At 34.8% G+C, this 20,991-nt stretch overlaps 1 protein-coding gene across 1 annotated transcript in view; it reads right to left on the bottom strand.

Annotated features, from left to right (window-relative positions):
- The window catches only part of LAMA2 (laminin subunit alpha 2), a 554,924-nt gene that overhangs the window by 327,516 nt on the left and 206,417 nt on the right, over nt 1-20,991 (bottom strand). The window contains exons 5-7 of the mRNA XM_045544336.1: nt 8,408-8,587; nt 5,385-5,474; nt 3,921-4,038 (exon numbers count right to left, since the gene is read on the bottom strand). Of these exons, the coding sequence (XP_045400292.1) occupies nt 3,921-4,038; nt 5,385-5,474; nt 8,408-8,587 (388 nt within the window). The remainder of the gene's footprint in view (nt 1-3,920; nt 4,039-5,384; nt 5,475-8,407; nt 8,588-20,991) is intronic.

The following is a 20,991-nucleotide window of genomic DNA, read 5'->3' as shown; positions in this document are numbered from 1 at the left end:
TCAAAGAAGTGAAAAATCACTTTCCCCAGAAAGGACTGGGTAAGGCTTTGAAAAATATGAAAAAATTACATTAGGTTTTATTAGGATGGGAACTAGGGAAAGATATTTATGCAGTCTCATTCTTACCTCATGTTGATTTTTTTTACATGTCCTTACATTGATTTCCACGTGTGTGTGTATATAGGTATACAGGTATGCATACAGTCCAATTTTTTTATTTATTCCACAAAGGGAGAGGGGCATTTATATACTGTTTCAAACTGTTTCATTTTACTAATAGTAAATCACAGAGCTCTTTCCATATTAGTATATGTATCCCCTAAGGCTATACAGTGTACTACTTGAATGGACATATTTGCTGAGTGGATGAATAAACACGTTGATAAGTTAAAAATAATATTTTCATTGTTTTAACTCACACTTCCTTAATTATGAATATGATCACCTTTTTATAGGTTTATAAATTATTTCTTTTCTGAGAAAGATCTGTTTTGATCTTTGCTCATTTTTAAAAGGCTTATTGAATATTTTTTATTGATATGTAATATTTCTTAATACAGTAAGGATATTATCCTATTATCATGTTTGTTGCAAATACCTTACACAATCTGCTGAATTTTGGTTTAGAATAAAATATTTTTGCTATATTAATAGAGAGTTTCAAACTTTATTCTAGAAAACACAAAGTAAAAAATATAAATCACTAGCCATTATAAGCAGTTTTATATATCTAGGACAATACACAAGAGTTCTTTTTTTTGTTTGTTCTTTTAAGAGATGGGTCTGAGTCTTGCCAAGTTGCCCAAGCTGGTCTCAAACTTCTGGGCTCAAGGTATCCTCCTGCTTCAGCCTGCTGAGTAGCTGGAATTATAGATGTGCATCACCACACAGATATGAATTCTTAAGAACTCTTTAGTAAAAATATACTGCAAGAAACAGTCAAAATTTCTGCTGCCAATAGAAGAATAGAGAAATATAGAATAATACAAATTTATTCTCGCACTATTTAGAATTAGTGTTGCCACAAGTATTTAGAACCATGAGCTGATGTAAGTAAAACACCGATGCCTCAGCAACAGTCCTTCTCACACTACATGCAGCCAGGACCCTCCACCGACGGCCCTGCTTGCTGTCTATACACTGCATCCAGCCCAGCTCTGACTACAGCCTCAGAGGACATGGATAGTACCTGCTCACAAAGAGCCATTTATTTTGCTCTGTCATCAGCAACTTACTATTTCACAGAATGTCCAAGACATATGATATAAAACTATTCCTCACGTATCTTTAGAGATATATCTTCCCTTAAGTAAGCTGGATTGATGAAAATCCAAATTGAACTCAAATGAATTAGAAGGCAATTATTCATTTTATGGAGGGATTTGTCATGTCACAGAAGGATTTTTATTAAGGTGACTGGAATAAAATTCAATTTGGAAAAGAAAATTTTTATATGGGCTTATGGGAATGCATATATTGACAAAAGTGTGATGTTTCTATAAGGTTTTATGGTTAAGACCCTCATCATTAATTTCTAGGTTTTTAAAATGTTTATTATTCAGTTTGGGAAAATATACATTTTTTTCCCCTACAAAGAAAAAAATTGTTTCATAATCCCACTATTTAAAAAATGTATATGGTAGCAAGTGGCAATCTTTTGCTTTGCTTCATCTACCTCTGTTACTAACAAGTTGGTCTGTTCTTTTTGTGTTGTGTTTACACAGATACACAAGTGTTAAAGGATTTCGCAGATCTACTTCACATAATTATAACTGTATGATAGGATGTCAGTGGAAACAGGAAGAATTCCTACCTTCAATAGCAATTCTGCTCCCACTTGTGATTGCTGATATTCCACAAACATAAGAGAAATTTAATTAAAATTTAAAGAAGTTTGAGAGTAAATATCCCTGGGTGGCATTTCGTTGAAAGTCACTCTTAGGAAAGAACGTCTGATTTTTATGGAGAAGCTTTGAAAACTGAGGGATTAGCCAGAACAAGGCTAGAAGTAGTTGAACAAAAACAAAGGCTGGGCCTCCAGTGGTCCCCGACCATGGTGGGTGCCTGTCCAATGGCGGACCATACCTCCAAATATGTCTCAGTGATGATGGGATATTTCTACTCCATAATATCTTTATAAGCAGGCAGACACAAATCAAAAAGCAAATGAGGTGAGTGCAGAAAATGAAGGAACTCAAGACATTGATAGTATTTGCAGAATCTAAAACTGAAAAGAAAATACAGTTGTCCCTCGGTATCTGTGGGGGATGGGTTCCAGGACCTCCCTTGGATACCAAAATCTACAGATGCTCAAGTACCTGCTACAAAATGGTGTAGTATCTGCATGCAATTTGTGCATATCCTCTCATATTCTTTAATCTCTAGGTTACTTGTAATACTAAAACAATATAAATGCTTTGTAAATAGTTGTTGTATTGTTTGGGAAATAATGATAAGAAAAAACGTCTCTACAAGTTCAGTAAAGATTCAATTTTTTTTGAATATTTTTGATCCACACTTGGTTTTATCCATGGATGCAGAACCCATGGATATGGAAGGCTGATTTTATATTTTATGATTGGGGAATATTTTATGATTAATGTGTGCTGTGATTCAATAGTTTTAAAGATCTTTCATGTGTAAGGTGTGATATATGATAAATATGAGTTTAATTAGTTATTCAATGAGTGTATAGGGTTGGTATTAGTTTAAAACGTCTACCAAGCCTGTCTGAAGCCAAATATACTCAATGAACTGAAAAAAAATATGGTTAGGGATGATTCACGAAAATATTAATATTTGAATTCAGTTGAATTCAGACTAGTTTGGGTTTACATTCAGACTAGTTTGGGTTTACATTCAGCACAAGTCTATTTTTAAGTCTTTTCTTGGCCTGAGACGATCTCCAGAAACATGTTTCTCCAGTACCCCTGTCACCATATTGGGCTATATTAGGCTACAAAATCATCTGCCACACTTCTTAGGTATCTCCCTTCAGTAAAAACTAGACATATGGGTTGTCTTCAAAGTCATAGTGCAAATGAGTATTTGTTGACACATTTGCATAGCCTATCCCTTTCCTATTTTTTGTTACTGGCTTTTTTCTTGGTCACTGTCCAATAATTGCTACAGCTTAGTTTATACTAGTGATTATCCCCGATGCCACTTTCATATTACCAGCTCTATACTATTGTCATTAATGATAATCCATATATTTAAAATATTCATGCCCATTATTAGGATAAGTATTTATTCTCCACAAATTTGATCTCTTGCTTTCCCTGTCACCTTTTACTCTTGTATCCTTCCCAGCTCCTGCCCCCCAAAACCACCGTTTATAATTATAGCTAATGAAGCATAGGCTTTTTTTTTTTTTCAGGTAATAAACTGGCTCTAACATGTGGAGTATAAACTCTCACCTCTGATTTCCCTCCTTCTCTTAGATGATATGTATTTCAAGCCTATTTACTCACAGAGGGAGGTAAATTGTAGGGCTGCTTCTTCTAGAAGCTAGAGCTAATACATGTTTCAGAACCATTTCATAAATATATGTGTTTAGAAGGCTAGTGTCTAAATAATCTAGGTTTGCCTTAATTGTTTATTTACATTTCTATTAGTCTATATATACATTATGCTATAAACTTCAGGTTCACCCTAATGATAAGTACATACTATGCTTATATCTGTTTCTCATAATCCTCACACAATGGTAAATTCATAGATATTTGGTAAATATTTGCCATATTAAAAAAAAACTGAAAAGCTGAGTAACTAAGCAGGGTAAAGAATTTACCAGCTCTTGCTTTTGATAAAATATATAAATTGGAAATATGAATTTACCTAAAATCACCACATGTTTATATTACCTGTGTCCCAGGAAAGGAAGAATAACACATTCTGCTGGCTTTTCAAGAACATACCTTCACACTCGGTTTTAGTCAGAAAAGTCCCGGCTCTCCAAGGTTTCTGATGGAAGCCCGGGCAGCACTGATCACAGCTGTCGCCACACGTGTTATGCTCACACTCACAGTGCGATTTCTAGTCAAAAGGAGGGGGGAGCACATTGTTAGCATTAGTTAGAACCCTAAGGGAGGGGCTCTCTCTGAAAGGTAGTATGAAGAAAAAACTATTAGACTATGTACCAAAATGTATAACTACTTCAGCCAGGGAAGGAAACCGTGCTAGCCTTGGGGTGGGTATATCTGATCACCATCAGCTTAGGGAGGTCGAGGCTGGTTCTGGAATCACTGGGTTTAGGCTTGGGATCTGCATGTTTTTGAGGGTCGGATGTGTTTGTTTTAAGGCTTCTCTTGAAATGCTGTTAACATTTTGGGATGTGGCAAAGGATTTGATCCCTAAGTATCTAGGGCCATAGGTAGAACAGAAACCTAATGTCCCCAGGACTAAATCTCCTGTCTGTGGGTGCTCTGAGTATAGTCTCCATTTACCACATGGACCTGGGCCTCCAACAGTGCTTTGTGGGTTCTCAAAGCCTGGGAAACACTGCCCATCAGTGAAATTCATAGAAAATACTTGCACCACGCAGAGAACAGCACTACAACTTTGCCATAAAAATATGTCAGGGTACTTGAATCTTCCTAGGAGATAACATTATTATCCATTAATCAGAAAACTAGCTTTGAATGTAATGTCATTTGTATCACAATTTTAGTTGAGGAAAAAAAAAAAATCCATAGCCCTACCTATATTCACTGATCTCACTATTCAATGTATTTTTTCCATAGACTGTAAAGTAGATGATTTTGAATTTCACCAGTTTGTTTATGACAGGAAAAACAGATGCTCATTCATCATCTCCTTTAGGTTACGTTCACTTAATTCACTGTCATTAATGAAAAATTCTACCCCAAAGCATTCCAGCATTTTCTGGCTTGGCACTGTCAATGTTCTCTTAAGAATTCTCTCTTCCACCTCACTCCTTATTGCCCCTGCCCCACCTTAGCCTTTTGGTCCATGGCTGTTTATATATTTACTTCCATGTACATTTTTCATTTGTTTGCATTAATTTTTTGATTAAAAACTTTAAAAGAAATGGTCAGGTTGATTGATGGTAGGCATTCTCTAAAGCTAAATCATGCAGCAGGCTGTCATAGCTAGAGAGGTTTCAAAATAGATAGACCAGTTTGGAACCTTTTTGGAGAAAAAAAAAAAAAACTAATGTGTTTTCTGATACTGTGATGGCTGATTTCAAAGTCTATCATCCTAACTGCCAGATCTTATTTCACCCTGGCATGGCTTTTTGTTACACCATCTAAGTGGGGACCTGACACCCATTCACAGTGTTCCATGTCAGCAAAGACTCTCATGAAACTTTTTACAGTTCAGGGCTTCATTTTGCCTAAGCATCCTATAAATATACATACATTTGTTGCTGGATCAAGGGGACAAGCCCTGGCATGACCATAGCAGATGCACATCCCTCCAACTGAAATATCCTTGACCGAGTAGTAATACTGCAAAAAGCAATCCAGAGAGAAATGCTGTTAAGATGACTGCAAGGTGAAAGTAACAAAAGGGAACATTCATTTAAAAACTTTATTTTCCATTTTTATCCTTAGTCAGAAGCATGTTTGTGTTTATCGAGGACAAGTGAGAGCTCACAAAATGAATGAAGTAACTCCTAGCTTTGTAATCAGAGTCCAAACCAAGAATGCCTTTAATTTATGTCAGGTGAGCATTTTACAGATTTCTTTCTCACAGATAGTACAAACTCCATGTTGGAGTACTTGTTGAAAGTGGTTTTTATCTGTGACTAAGCACAACAATTCTTCACAAAACTTGTACATGGTTTCTTACAAGAATACCTTCTTTTCTATTATGATTATAGGAAACTCAGTACTCACAAATCTTATGTATCTGTTTCACTTTATGGATTTGGAAAGAACCAACAAAATTTAGAAATAAATTGCGCTCATAATAATATTCTCCTTAACTATACAAGAAAAAAAATTAAAAGTAACTAACTATAATTTTGTTGTACAGAACACATGCTTTTTTATATTATTATGTTAAAAAGTCCACATAATTACCTACTCATATGAAGTCAATATAGGGCTATGTTACTTATTATTGTAATCTACTCACCTATTTTTTAAAGATTATTTATAATTACAAAGCCAGAGTATTTTTAAAATTTTAATTAATGTGTATATACTATTTTATAATTGTCAGAGCACCTTATATTATCACATCCAAATAACCATCACAGTGGTAGATAGTTCTATTATTCCAATTATACACATGAAAGAAAAAACAGATTTAGCAAGAATAAGTAGGCAGACACAAACCTGAGTTCCCTGACTACAAATCCACTTTTTTCAATTCACTTATTTTTTCTTCTTTCTTTCGTTTTTGTTATGTACATACAGTGTCTTTTAAACTTTTTTGTTATATATCCTTATTTGATATACCTAGACCTTGAACTAATGGAACTTGCTAGGAAGTTGGGTAATGTAAAAATCTTTGTTTTTTCACTTAATAATAACATAGATACAAATGGAGATATTGCCTCAGAAAGTTGATACAGTAGTATTTGTATGTGCTTTTAAAATTGGGGTATCTATTTTAAACATAAATGTATAATGCTTTGCTCTTGAGTCATGAAGAGCTGAAATTCAATATCCTATTTTTATATATTTAAATTTACATGTAGTGTTTATTGAACTTGAGTACTTTCAAAATAACATATTTATATGTTGACTTCTGCACCATTTTAGAGGCTCATGTACAATAAAGTTATAAATAATAGATGTACACACCAGCCCCCACTCTGCCTCCTGCAAAAGATGATAAAAGGAACACTAATTTATTTTCATTGATTTTTTTTCCCTCTCTGATAGATATGCTGTCAGGAAAGATTAAATTTTACTTCAATATTATTCAGTCTTCCTTGGTGTATATTTTTAAGTTATGGCAAAATTAAAATTAAAAGTGTTTTTTTAAACAAGTGAAGAATCTAAGCATTGCTATAAAATAATGATTAGTTCTGCATGAGACAATTTGCAATATGTTGAAATATAAGTCAAGGTAGCATTGTTTCAGGTTTGGAAAATACAGGGCACTAAAACATCTGACATATGTTGTATGGGAATAACTAAAACTTTAAATGCTATTTTATGATGATGGAGAGGTGAGATGTGGGGAAGTTAAGTAAGAGGAGAGAAAACGTATGAGGACCATTCAGGAACTGTGAATATTCAGCCTACTAGTTTAGCAACTTGGCAGTTGGTAGCAGTGTGGTCTGACCTTAGTAGGATCATTCTAGAAAAAAGTGCTTTGACCCACAATATTAGTTTCTCCCTATAATCCTCTTTCTTACCTATATATTTAGTCATATGGTAGATACTCTGCTAGCACAGATTTGCTTTATGGATTTATGGCTGATTTGACTCCCTTGGTAATAATGTTTTGGTTGCATAGCAGCAGTTTTGGGAGGTGCCAGAAACCAGTAAACGTAGTAGCAAGTAAGTAGGAAGCACAGTTATCACTCATAGAAAGCTGGGTTGATCATGTATATATCATAATCCCACAAATTCCAATTTAACACTGAAAGAGAGCACTTGTTAGCTTCCATGTTCAAAGATCTGTTGAAAAGATGCTTTGACCCTTTTTTCCCTGATATTTAATTTGGAAAAAAAATAAAACAGTATGTAGAATCAGTTTTCCCCTATAGCAATGCTTTTTTCACACTGTGGCTTATGATTCATTAATAAAGCATAAAACTAAATTATTTGATTAGACAAAATGGTCCACAGACCAGCAACACTGACATCACCTGGAAATTTTCTGGAATTGCAGAATCACAGCCTTGCCCTAGAACTACTGATTCAGAATCTGTATTTGCACAAGATCACCAGCTGATACTACGACATATTGCTCTGTGTGTGTGTGTGTGTGTGTGTACGCGTGTGTATCTGTGTGTACTGGGCCATGATATAAAATGTATTTCTTCATGTGGATTGCAGCCAAAAATGTTTCAAAGCCCCTGAACTTCCAGTAGTAACTCCTCAAAGCTAATTATAATAGTAATGAAGATTATCTAAAGTGACAAAAACTAATATTGTCCTCAAAAATAAGATTATGAACTAGATATAATGATCATCATTTTATAAAAAAAGAAATTAAAATTTAAGAATGTTAAAAAGTTTGATAAGTGTTACACACCCAATAAGTGTCAGAGCTTGGATTTGAACAAAGGAAAGTCTATCAAACTTTAAATAATAATTATTATTGATAAAAATAATTGAAAAGTTTAAAATTAAATAGTAATAATGAGAATAGCCACTCCTACAAATCATTGAAAGACTTCTTTTTAAATTCTTTAACAGACAATTACAAAGATAGGTGTGATATCATTCACAGGCTCCAATATTTCATCATAACTTACTCGTCTTGTGACAATTGGGTCAATTTCTCTTGGATCTTTGTGAGCAAACATCATCAAGTCGGCATTCAAGGTGCGGATCCTCTGAAATCTCAGGCGAATATAGCGAGCAGAGGTAAATTCCAAAAGTTCAGGAGAAGGATCATCAGCACTTGGTCTTCCATTGATTAAAGAGATGTGAATCTATACAATGTGGGAAATAATATAACATTTAAGTGTACCAAGAATTAAATATATGATTTTGTTTCTTTTTTCTTGGAAAAATAAAGGTAAGTTCTTGTTCTCTCAGGTAGATTCAGGCTCATGTTTACTCACTGGAATCTAGTGAAATAAGTCAGGTATGTTATGGTACTTTTAATATGTCTACATGTGATGCATTTGCTTGTACCTTAGGCATTCTCTGTATACTACAATTACTTATATTCCTCTGTTCCAAGGCATTGCATCAACTTGACCTTCCTGGGATTTCTGTAAATTTTCTTTTTATTATTATTTTTTAATTTTTTTTATTTCAGCATATCACAAGGGTACAAACATTTAGGTTACGTATATTGCCTTTGCCCCACCCAAGTCACAGCTTCAAGCGTGTCCACCCCCCAGATGGTGTGAATATACCCATCCCATCCTCCCCGTTCCCACCCGCCTGACACCCGATGAATGTTATTACTATATGTATACTTAAGTGTTGATGAGTTAACACCAATTTGATGGTGAACACATGTGGTGCCTGTTTTTCCATTCTTGGGATACTTCACTTAGTAGAATGGGTTCCAGCTCTATCCAGAATAATACAAGAGGTGCTAGATCACCATTGTTTATTATGGCTGAGTAGAACTCTATGGTATACATATACCACATTGCATGAATCCACTCATGTATTGTCGGGCAGTTGGGTTGTTTCCACATCTTTGCAATTGTGAATTGTGCTGCTATAAACATTCGAGTGCAGATGTCTTTTTTATAGAATGTCTTTTGTTCTTTTGGGTAGATGCCCAGTAATGGAATTGCTGGACCAAATGGTAGTTCTACTTGTAGCTCTTAGAGGTATCTCCATATTACTTTCCACAGAGGTTGTACTAGTTTGCAGTTCCACCAGCAGTGTATGAGTGTTCCTATTTCTCTGCATCCATGCCAACATTTACTGTTTTGGGACTTTTTGATAAAGGCCATTCTCACTGGAGAAAATTGTTATCTCATTGTGGTTTTGATTTGCATTTCCCTGATGATTAGAGATGTTGAGCATTTTTTCATATGTTTGTTGGCCATTAGTCTGTCTTCTTTTGAAAAGTTTCTGTTCATGTCCTTTGCCCGCTTTTTGATAGGGTTGTTTGATTTTTTTCTTGCTGATTTTCCTGAGTTCTATATAGATTCTGGTTATCAGTCCTTTATCAGATGTGTATATAGCTATCTAATCTTTGACAAAGCAGACAAAAAACATAACACTGGGGAAAAGAATCCTTATTCAATAAATGGTGCTGGGAAAATTGGATAGCCACATGTAGAAGATTGAAATAGGATCTGCGCCTTTCACCTCTCACATAAATTCTTAAATTAATCATTCCTTTTCTGAAAAGTATTGTGACCTAAATTATTTAAGAATCTGTTATACAGCAGGAAATCAGAAAACTTGGTTAAAAGTTATAAAATATCAGATAAAATCAGTAATCTATGAGGAATAATTCTGTATGTGAAAGCATCAAATTATATAGCCTTAAAATATCGACAGCAGAATCAACAGATTACAAGGAAATTAGACAAATGTATAATCACAGTGAGATATTTCAATAGGTTGTATTTTGTTGTTTTTTGGTTTCTTTTTTAGTTATTGATAGACCAAGAAGTCAAAATTTTACCAAGAATATAACATAGTCCAGGAAAAATACACTATATGAAAATACATTAACCCTGGATAGAATGGTGAAATTTTTAGAAAAATAATTTAGCACAATTGACACCAGAATAATTGAATCAAACCATTTTCTATGCAAAAAAAAAAAAAAAAAAAAGGAAAAATTGCCAAGGAACTGCCCTCCAAATTGCACAATGCTGACATGCTCTCTCAGGAGCTTCTCAAGAGCAGAGAATTCTAATGAAGGACAAACTGATAAAAAGAATTCCTATCACAGATAAAGGAAGTATGTCCCTAATACCTAAGGAATTCCTGTAAATCAACAAAGAAAAGGACAACACCATAACACATAAGTGAACAAATAAATGAGGGAACTATTGAAAGAAAAAATAAAAATGGCTGTTAAACTTTTGATGAAATGTTGAACCTCACTCAAAATGTTAATTAAAAACACACTGATAAACTTCCCATTTTTTCAGATTGGCAAAACCTCCAAATATCGGTAATATCCTCTAATGGCAAGACTAAGGGGTATAGGCATATCTCCTACATTCATGGGTATGAGTGTAAAATGGCACAAACCCCTAAGAAAGTCAATGTAGCAATATCTATTAATATCAAAATTAGGAATGCACAGGATTTTGACCTAGCAATTCCACTTCTGAGAATTATACTATAGATAGAAAATAATATAGATATTACTAATATATTACATAAGGACTGAATATATCCAATAGACTGAATGCTTGTCCTCTCTAAATTCATATGTTGGAACCCTAACCCCAATGTGATAATATTTGGAGGTGAGTCCTTTGGAGGTAATTAGGTCATGAGAATGCAGCCCTCAAGAATGGGATTAGTGCTCAAATAAGCAGAACCCAGAGAGCTAGCTAGCTGTCTTTCCACTGTATGAGGATACAACGAGAAGTCAGCAGTATGCAAGCCAGGAAGAGAGTCCTCACCAGAGCCCATCCATGCCGCCACCCTGATCTCAGGCTTTTAGCCTCTAAAACAGTGAGAAATTTCTGTTATTTATAAGCCACCCAGTCTATGGAATTTTGCTATGGCAGCCTGAACTGACAAAGACAACATTATTCTTTCAGCATTTCTTTGGTAATAGCAAAAGACTAGAAAACAACCTAATGTCCATCAGTGTGGGACTGGTTAAATAAATTATACATCTATATAATGAATTACATACAATCATAAAAAAGAATGAGGAACCTCTCAATATCCGGATTGGAAAAAGTACATACTTTCACTTTTTTTGCACTATATTAATGGTATATTACCTGTGCAATAAATTGAATCAAATCAAAATTGTTTAAGAAATTAAAATTCAGTGGTAGGTTTTGAACTGAAAATACACACACACACACACGCACACACACACACATGCACACACACACAGGGCTAAAGAGACAGGAATACAAGAAGAGAGTCCTGTGCTGGGGTGGAAGATGTTCAGGGACAGGGCAGTTAGTACTTACACTGGGGAGATATGAGTCAAGGTCGCCCACTGAAATTTTCATACACTTTTGCAAGATGATATATCATGTGTGTTAATTACATTTTTTGACAGGAGAAGCAATGATATGTATTTCCATCCCTAACATCCTGCATTTAGATAATCCCAGAGAGCTTTTCACAAACTGACTGCCAATAACTACTTGAGTCACTAGAGAAATACAGCAAACTCTGAGATGAGAAACTAATTCTGATGTCACAAAGAATAAACTCAAAATGCCTCATGATAAAAATATGAAATTGACCCTACCTTGGATACTTAGTAAAGAATAAATTCATTTAATCAAAACCTTTTTGGGGTGATAGGTCTACCACAATACTGAATTTCAAAATACTGAATACCCTCTAATGTAAGAAATTCTAAAAGAGTAAAATAAATCTTATGTATTCCACAATTATGGAATCTAGCAGATGAGCCAGAAATATGCTTAAAATTAAGTTGTCTCTATTGCTTAAGGAGGTATCAGTTAAATGTTAAAAGACTGAATAAATAGATGTATGAAGTCACTACAACCAATTTCCCTTGGAGGTTAATTTTGGCATTCAAAAAAGTCACCAGTGCCTTTGAATTCATGCTTAAATTTCTATCAAGTTTTCCCTTGACTGCCCCCAAAAATGTTATTTGAAAGAAAGGAGGAAACCACTATGCATCTAGGATTATAGTTTCTGAAAATTATTAAGGTTTATTTGGTATTAATGCTGTGGTGAACCACATTTGTGTTGTAAAAGGAATCAGTAAGTTCCTCACTTAGACATACAAAGACTTCCTTTAAAAAAAGGTGTATGTATTCTAATTTAGGTTAATAAACCATATGATAGCTACATGAAGGATTCAGCAAAAGAACACTTCTCACAGCTTTGGTATTTTCATCAAGCTACTCTGCCAAGAGATCCTGTGAGTATAGTTAGTCCCAAGCTGTTTCTGGGATATAAAACCAGCCAGCTGTTTGGCCATGTTGTGTGCAGCTTCCTTCCAACTTTTTTTTTTTTTTAATTTTTTTCCACTCTCCTTCAAAATAAACCATAATATTGGATAGGATATTTCCACTGGCACAATGCTGTGTAATTCCAAGTCTACTGGATAGCTTAGCATACTTCCTGATTTCCTACAGGGTGACAACTGGAGGATGTCTCTCTTCAAGGAAGATGAAAAGTATCAATCCCCGAGACCACCACTGTCTTGCTGTGAGGCCCTGGGAAATCTGTGGCCATCTAGTGTCTCCTGAAATGGTTTCTATTACAGACATGTTGGTGGGTGTATGTTCATGCTGTCACAGGAATTCATTACAACTGAAAATATCAGCCTATGATTATCAACTGGTTTTTTGCATTTTAAAATTACACTTTTCTTTGAAATTAGTTGGCAAGTAAAGGGGAAAAAACTCATTTTATAACCAAATGACTAAATCAATATTATACTCTATTCACCCACATAATTCTGTTTTTATTAGTGCAAGCGTACTATTTAAATTATGTTTCCCTTGAAGATGGACCTTTGCACCTCTAAGGCATTTTTCCTTAGAATACATTTTAAAAGTGGTTTATCCAGCAAATACTCATATTTCTAGTATAGATAATTGCCCCTTATTATTATGCTTGTCTATTTGTATTGCTGCATTTGCTTCAGAAGGCTGGAAGAGCTATACTCCTAATACCCTCCCCACTGATCAAAGTGTTGAGTGAATGGATGGATGGGAGAATGAAGGCTGCTAGAAGATCATCAATAAGTCTCAGAAACTTTGAAGTGAGTAGCAGAAATGGACAGCTGACAACATTATGTGTAGTATGCACTCTTAGAACATTTTAAAATCTTACTACAACAAGTTGAAGTAAGCTGACCCCAGGAGATAGAACAATAAATCCCTATGTGCAGGTTGAAATTAGCTATCGATGGGTGTAGTCAAACAATTTGTATGTAAGTGAGTGGCTGAGACATCTGGAAACCTCTTAAATCCAATCATGCTTAATAGTATTAGTTCAGGGAAAGAAATTAAGATTATGAAGATAACTTTGAAAAATGAGCCTAATCTTTTTTATTTTAGACTGTGTGAAAAGAGAAAAAAAAAGTATAGTCATCCCTCTGTATCCGGGGGGGATTGGTTTCAGGACCCTCTTGGATACCAAAATCTGTGAATTTCTAAGTCCCTGATATAAAATGGTGTAGTATTTGCATATAACCTATGCACACCCTCCTGTATACTCTAAATCATCTCTACATTACTTCTAATATCTAATACAATATAAATGTTATGTAACAGTTGTTATACTATATTTCTTAGGGAATAATGACAAGAAAAAAGTCTCTACATGTTCAGTACAGATGAAAATTTTTGTTTAATATTTTTGATCTGAGGTTGGTTGAATTCATGAGTGTGGAAGCCAGGGACCTGGAAACCTCACTGTATATGCTTGGGGAAGGGAGGTGAGCTATATGAAGCTTAGGGAAAGTGGATAGTGCAATAGTGTGTTATTGTTTTTCTAGCACAGAGTGAAGGCTCTGGGTCTGGCTTTGAGTGGTAAATAGGTACATTTTGGCCAACTCCTTCACAATACTCCTATTGTTCCACTGATCTTTCTCCATTCCACTGAGACTGCTCTTGGGAAAGATGTCAACGTCCTTCACATTAGTAGCTAAAATGACCCACTCTCAGTCCTTGCCATGTTGGACCTATTGGCAGCATTTGAAACAACTGATTACTCCACTGACTTCTAGAACACATGTCCTTATTTTCCTTCTATCTCTCCAGCTATGCCCTCTCAGTCTCCTTCACTACTACTTTGGCTCCTCCCTAACTTTTTTATATTGGAGCACCACACAGTGCTCAGTCCTTGGCCTTTTCTTCTACTCTCTCCATATTTACTTAGCAAGACCATCAAACCTCAGGCCTATAAATCCCATCTGTACTGATGTCTCTCACATCTAATTATCCAGGCCTGACTTCTCTGAAGGTCAGAATGCAGAAACCCACTGCCTACTTGCTAAATTTACTCAGCTGTCGAATACCCATTTCGAACTGAGTTCCTGTTCTTCATGCCCAGTCTTCTCAATCTCACTAAATAATTTCATCTTTTCAGCTACTTGGGACCAACAATTTAGACTCATGCTTGACTCCTTTTGTTTTCTTTCATTCTACATCAACTTTACCTTTAAATCTTGGTTGGCTCTACTTTAAGCGTCCTAACACTTACCATCTCCATTTTAAAACTGTCTTGGGCCAAGCTTGCCTCATCTTCCACCTGGGGCACTATTATTGATTGTTTCTCTCTTCCCACTAGGACTTGAGTCCCAGGAGTTCAGGGATTTTTATTGTTTTGTTAATTGACATAATCCCCAGCACATAGGACAGCATCTGGTAAAAAATGAAGTGCTAAATAAAAACCTTTGAATAAATGAAATTTATGTAATTCCTAAATCTTCGGCAAGTTCAACTAACTTTCTATCTAAAAAGCAATTTCACAGAATAATGAATCAGATTTTTTTCTTTTTATTATATTTATATAATTTATATGATTATTCTCTTATTATAAGAGTAAATCTTTGAGTGTGCTATTTTCACAAAATGAAATTAAACTCAGTAATCCTTCATAGAATTTTCTACCCAAGCACTTGAGTTAAGTTGATTTAGAGAAAATTAGGAAATTAACAGCTTTGATCCATGAGTTCCTTACATCTAAGTCTATTATGCTTGTTAATAATAGTTAAATATTAGTTAACTTTATTTTCTATTACAAGGGAGTTTCATTTTGACAGGATGTTTTTAGCTGAGAATAACACGTAAATGTGTTTTCTGAAGCATAAATTGGATTTGAACTTAAGAACTATTCAACTTAATTTTGTTAATCAGAGCAGAGTGGACCTTATCCATTGGCTAGTTCCTTCCTTGGGCAAATCATTTCCTGGCTATTTCATTCTCCAACTTATAAATCTGACATGCTATTATTTATAAGAGTCAATAAAAAATAAACTATATTAGGATTATAAGTACATTACTTAAACCCTATGGATAATCAGTAACCATCAATAAGTAACTATTATAATAATTACACACTACCTTGCTTCTAGCAGAAAGGTTGGTATTAAGTGTATTATAATCTTTATGAATCGTTACTAGTTTTTTTATATGTAACTGAATAGTTGTTGAAAAATAACCTTACCTTATCAGAAAGTTTTCATTGTAGTTTTTTTTTTTTTTTTTTTGAGACAGAGTCTCGCTCTGTCACCCTGGCTAGAGTGCCCTGGCGTCAGCCTAGCTCACAGCAACCTCAAACTCCTGGGCTCAAGCGATCCTTCTGCCTCAGCCTCCTGAGTAGCTGGGACTACAGGCAAGTGCCACCATGCCCGGCTAATTGTTTTCTATATATATTTTTAGATGTCCATATAACTTCTTTCTATTTTTAGTAAAGATGGGGTCTTGCTCTTGCTCAGGCTGGTCTTGAACTCCTGACCTCGAGCGATCCACCCGCCTCGGCCTCCCAGAGTGCTAGGATTACAGGCGTGAGCCACTGCGCCCAGCCTCATTGTAGTTTTTAAAATCTTAAATCAAAGCAATATTGGGATATCTTAAAATGTTATAAAAATATGAAAATACATGAATTCATGAAACAGTAATGCATGGGTAATATAAACGCACTGGATAAATAATAAAAGTTGTATAACATGTCATTTATAATACAGGTTACTAAAATATTTAAACACTTCAGTCTATAGATTTTCCCATCAAAAATCTTTAGGGCCTTAATGAGCAAACAGAAGATTATAGACTCGATCTTTTCCTGGACATTATTTCCTGTTATACCAGGCACAGTTTATTGAAATTTTCTTTTCACTTTCCATATTTTGTCATTTTTTCCAACAGCTGTCATTTTTAGAATTATTTTTATAAATTCAAGCACTGCTATTTGCACATTCAGAAAATTAGGCACTCTGAAGGCTTAAAACACATGCTTACCTCTCAGAGCTTCATCTCTGGTCCTACTCTTCACATGTCCATATTTCTCATTCATGTAGTCTGTCAGTCACTCATTCATTCAAATATATTTGTTGGATGCCTACTATGTGGTCACTTTCTAGGATGGGGAACTTGTGGCTTTCTGATTTCAAGATTGTTCTTTTTTAAGCACCACAAGAGGCAAGAAAGCCTTCATCTTTCTCTGCTGCACCCCATTCTGTAAAATTTGTATTCAGTCAAAAAGCCACACTTAAGGACTAGAAGGCCACATGTAGCCTTCAGGCTAAAGGTTCCCCAACACTGCAGGGCCTCTTCCTCAAACACCTCTCTGTTTCCTTACTGTTCCCCATTTACACAGATGTACTCTGTACATCTCCAAGGTCTCAGCTACGATGCCAGTTCCATCCTTCCATGCATACCTCCATGAGTCTAGGAGTTCCTCCTATAAATTCTCCAAGCTCCCTTGACTCTCCCTTATTTCTATTGCCTATTTACTTGTGTCTGCTTGTGTCTGCTTCTAGACTATAAATTCAATGAGGGTAATAACTTTGTCTTATTTATAGCATATCTTCAGTGCTTAACACATTGAGCACTACACAATAGATTCTCAATAATTATTTGTTGAATGAATAAATCAGTATCAGTGCCCAAATATTATAGACTATTCTAGGACTGCCAATGAATTAACTTTCTCCTCAAACATTCTCAATTCACACATTGCATGTATCATTTAGAATTTGACTTTGTATATATTTTAACTATGCTTACCTACATTTTGAATTCCATGTATTGAATGTACATCATAAATTTTAGTGTGAATTTACTTATCAACATATAATACATCATTTTAGAGTTGCAACAGCTTAAGCACATATAAAAATATTATATGGGTACTCTATATATTTGGGTAAATCAATGAAAAATTATTAAAAACGCTAATAGAGCCACTTCTAAAGAGAAATAAAATGGAATATACTTGTATAAATGGATATATCCCTTCAAGTACTTCAATATTACTACTAACCATAAGTAGAAAGACTTTCTTTTCATGTAACATGTAGTGCACAGACTTAATTGGAAGGTCTTTAATAGATATCCCACTATCATTAGAAGTTTATAAGCCCAAACAAAAGAACTACTCTTACATGGTTCATGGCTACTGAGATGCTTAGAAAGTAAGACTTTGATAATAAAATGTCAAGAACTGTGTGCAACTTTAACTTCTTTAACTAACCTATTCCAAGAATGCAGGGAAATGTCAGCTTAATGAACTGTTTAACAAATATGACTGTACCATTGACAACTCTACCCCTGAGCTTAGTCTTAACAGGTCTTTCACTCTCCTACAAAAAGGCATTTTGCTTTTGATACTTACTTGGTTCCAATTGCTCTGAAACTTAAAATTGTTTTTCTCCTGTTTTTTAGAATTATAGTTCTTGCACTGTCATTCTTTAACTAAAGCTTTGCCTCTCACAAATATTTAAACAGATTCTTCACTGTCAAAGCAATAGTCATCAATAAATTGCAGCATAATAAGAAAATTAGTTCCATTAAAGAGAATTTGTCATCTTAGATTTTTATTTTTTTCTCTCTTAGTGAAACTGGTTGCAAAATTGTACATCAAAGGTTTGTGTAGCTTTTCTAATGGTCAAAGAAGAGTATATTTTCCTTTCTCTCTCTCCCTCCCTCTCTCTCTCTCTCTCTCATGCTGTATTAGGGTTAGTTGCAACACTTTTTTTGTAGATTTCATGTGGTAGTGCATTCTAACTACTGTGGAACTACTGAACACACAGAAGGACTAAGTTTTTAGGAAAGGTCAAAAATAGAAACAGTCTCAGCTGCTTTAGGAGTTCCAATTTTCTCAAAGTCTGAAAATTGGTATGGTCCCTCTTTTCAGAAAGCTTCTGGTGTTCTTCTTGTTTTGTACCACTCAAAGTAATCCAGCAAAGCATTTACTTCTAAGCCCCTTATTCAAGGTAAGCTTAGGTTAGTTTCTTCTGAAACATGCCCATATGGGTGTCCTGTAATCCATCATAATTGAATGGAAGATTTTGGTATCATTCCCACTGGTCATGGTTATAAAAGGAACACTGACCACTAAGTGCTTGAATTTTCAAAAGGAGAAAATCATTACTAAATGCAAATCTCGGTCCCCCCACTCATTTTTGCTCTTAAAGGACCCTAATGTACAGGAGTTCATTTTACATATATTTTAAAATGCTTTCAAATAATAATAAAAAAGTACTCCAAGCTGAAAATATTTCATTTATCTTTGTGGTTTTCTTTCTGCAGTTAAAGTATATAATATTTACATAGATAAAAAGCAGAGTTGTCAAAATAGATTTTCTCAATCTCTTTAGGGAGTTTCTCATTTGCATTTTATCAAATACAGATGTCATTGCTAAATCTTTATGCTGTCAACCTAAGACTATACAGGAATACAGTCATCATCTGAAATTCACAGCCAGGAAACAAATCTAAGTGGAGTAGCTTCAGAGCAAGTCATTAAGGAAAATCACCAGAAGGAAGTTCTCTCACTCTCCTTAAACATTTGCATTGCTCCACATTTTGTTTTGGGTGTGCCCCAACCAGAGATTGCCTAAGAGAATAGAATTATTAGTCATCTATTCCAACTTCATAGCTATTTCAGAAATCCCTTTATAATACACAAGACCTTGCACATAAAAATAATACTGGGTATTATTGTGTACTTACTGGATATCAGATACTCTTGCTTCTGATCTATATGTATAACATTAACTCATATAATATTAACTCAATGCTTACAACATCCTCATGAGGCTGGTGTTATCATTATCTCCTTTTTTTAAGAAGAGAAAACAGACATTGATATTTTAACGAGTATGGCTAAGTTCATACAGCTAAGATGTGTTCCAATTCTACACTACCTCACAGAGAAGGGGTTCAGTAAGCATTTGTCAAATAAATAACAGCTGATCATGTAGGCATTATTTGAAGACTTTTAGAAAAGGAAGCTCACCATTGGTGAGAGAGCCTAGTTCATGCACCTTCCCTTCATCCTATCATCTGACTTGGGCTTCTATGCCAATCCTCTTTATGATAGATCCAGCATTTTAACTCCAATTTCTCTTTATTATCCTGCTCTTGATCTTCTGGAATTATCTTTCTTGTTTCATTTCCCCAGCTCTTGGCTTCTCTTCATGAATTTGTGTTGAATTTATCTTACTTGTTCTATCCATTCTAGACTCCCTGGGGTAGGCTGCTTACCAGCCCCCAGGTCACCACTCAGGACCCACCACTGGATCGGATGGTGCTCAGGCCTTCTGGGAGGGACAGGAGTGAGACACAGTAGAGCACAAATGATCACTAAGCCAAAGGAGAGTACCAGACCTAATAATACCTCTAGTCATTGATCCATATCAGTAAAGACCCTTCTGGTTAAGTGGAAGCAAAGCTCTATGCTGACCAAAACCAGAAGCGAAACATGCCTAAGAGCTATGGGCTAAAGCATTGTTATCTAGAAAGAACCAACAACTCCTAAAATCTTACTAACATCATGACCAATGAAATTGGTTATGTCAGCTTTAGTATTTAAGTATTTTAGTAAGTAAAAACCATTCACTGGTGTTCAAAAAAAATTATATTTCACAGTAAATTCTACAAGGTAGGAAGTACTAAAACTTCAAATTATAGGGAAAAGAAGAAAATGTCTTAATATCAAAAATAAATAACTGTGAAACTAACATAATATCCCGTAATGTGGAGAGCTATTAGAGAAAGTCCTGATAGGAAAACAAAAAAGCCACTGAGAGTACAATGACCTACATTGGTGAGACAGAACAATCAGTACACTTGAAAGACATATAATAACAGCACAAAGGAAAACTTAAGCAACATTTTCCTGTTTTGTTTTCAGTTCCTGTGTGGGAACACTTGTTTAAAATTAAAATAAAATCTTGGAGCAGGCAGACGCCAGATCCTGTGTCATTAGATTGGAATAAAACCTAGACACACACTTGAAAGAGAAATTCAGTCTCTTTCATTCTTATTCTCTGACTCAAGGCTTCCTCATAGGGAAATTGTGTATGTGTATATGTGTGTATTTTACAAGTATATAAATAAAAAGCTGTATAAATACATTAATTTGAATTTTTTCCCAATTGTATAGAAGCAGCATTTTGAGATGGATGTTGGAAATGTCAAGTGATTTAATGTTCAGAAAGGTTCATATTCAAATAACAAGATGTCAGAGACTTTAAATTATGGAATCACACTATTAA

This window comes from Lemur catta, chromosome 2 (assembly GCF_020740605.2).
Source record: "Lemur catta isolate mLemCat1 chromosome 2, mLemCat1.pri, whole genome shotgun sequence".
NCBI lineage: Eukaryota > Metazoa > Chordata > Mammalia > Primates > Lemuridae > Lemur > Lemur catta.
This window is presented reverse-complemented; position numbering and strand designations above follow the sequence as displayed.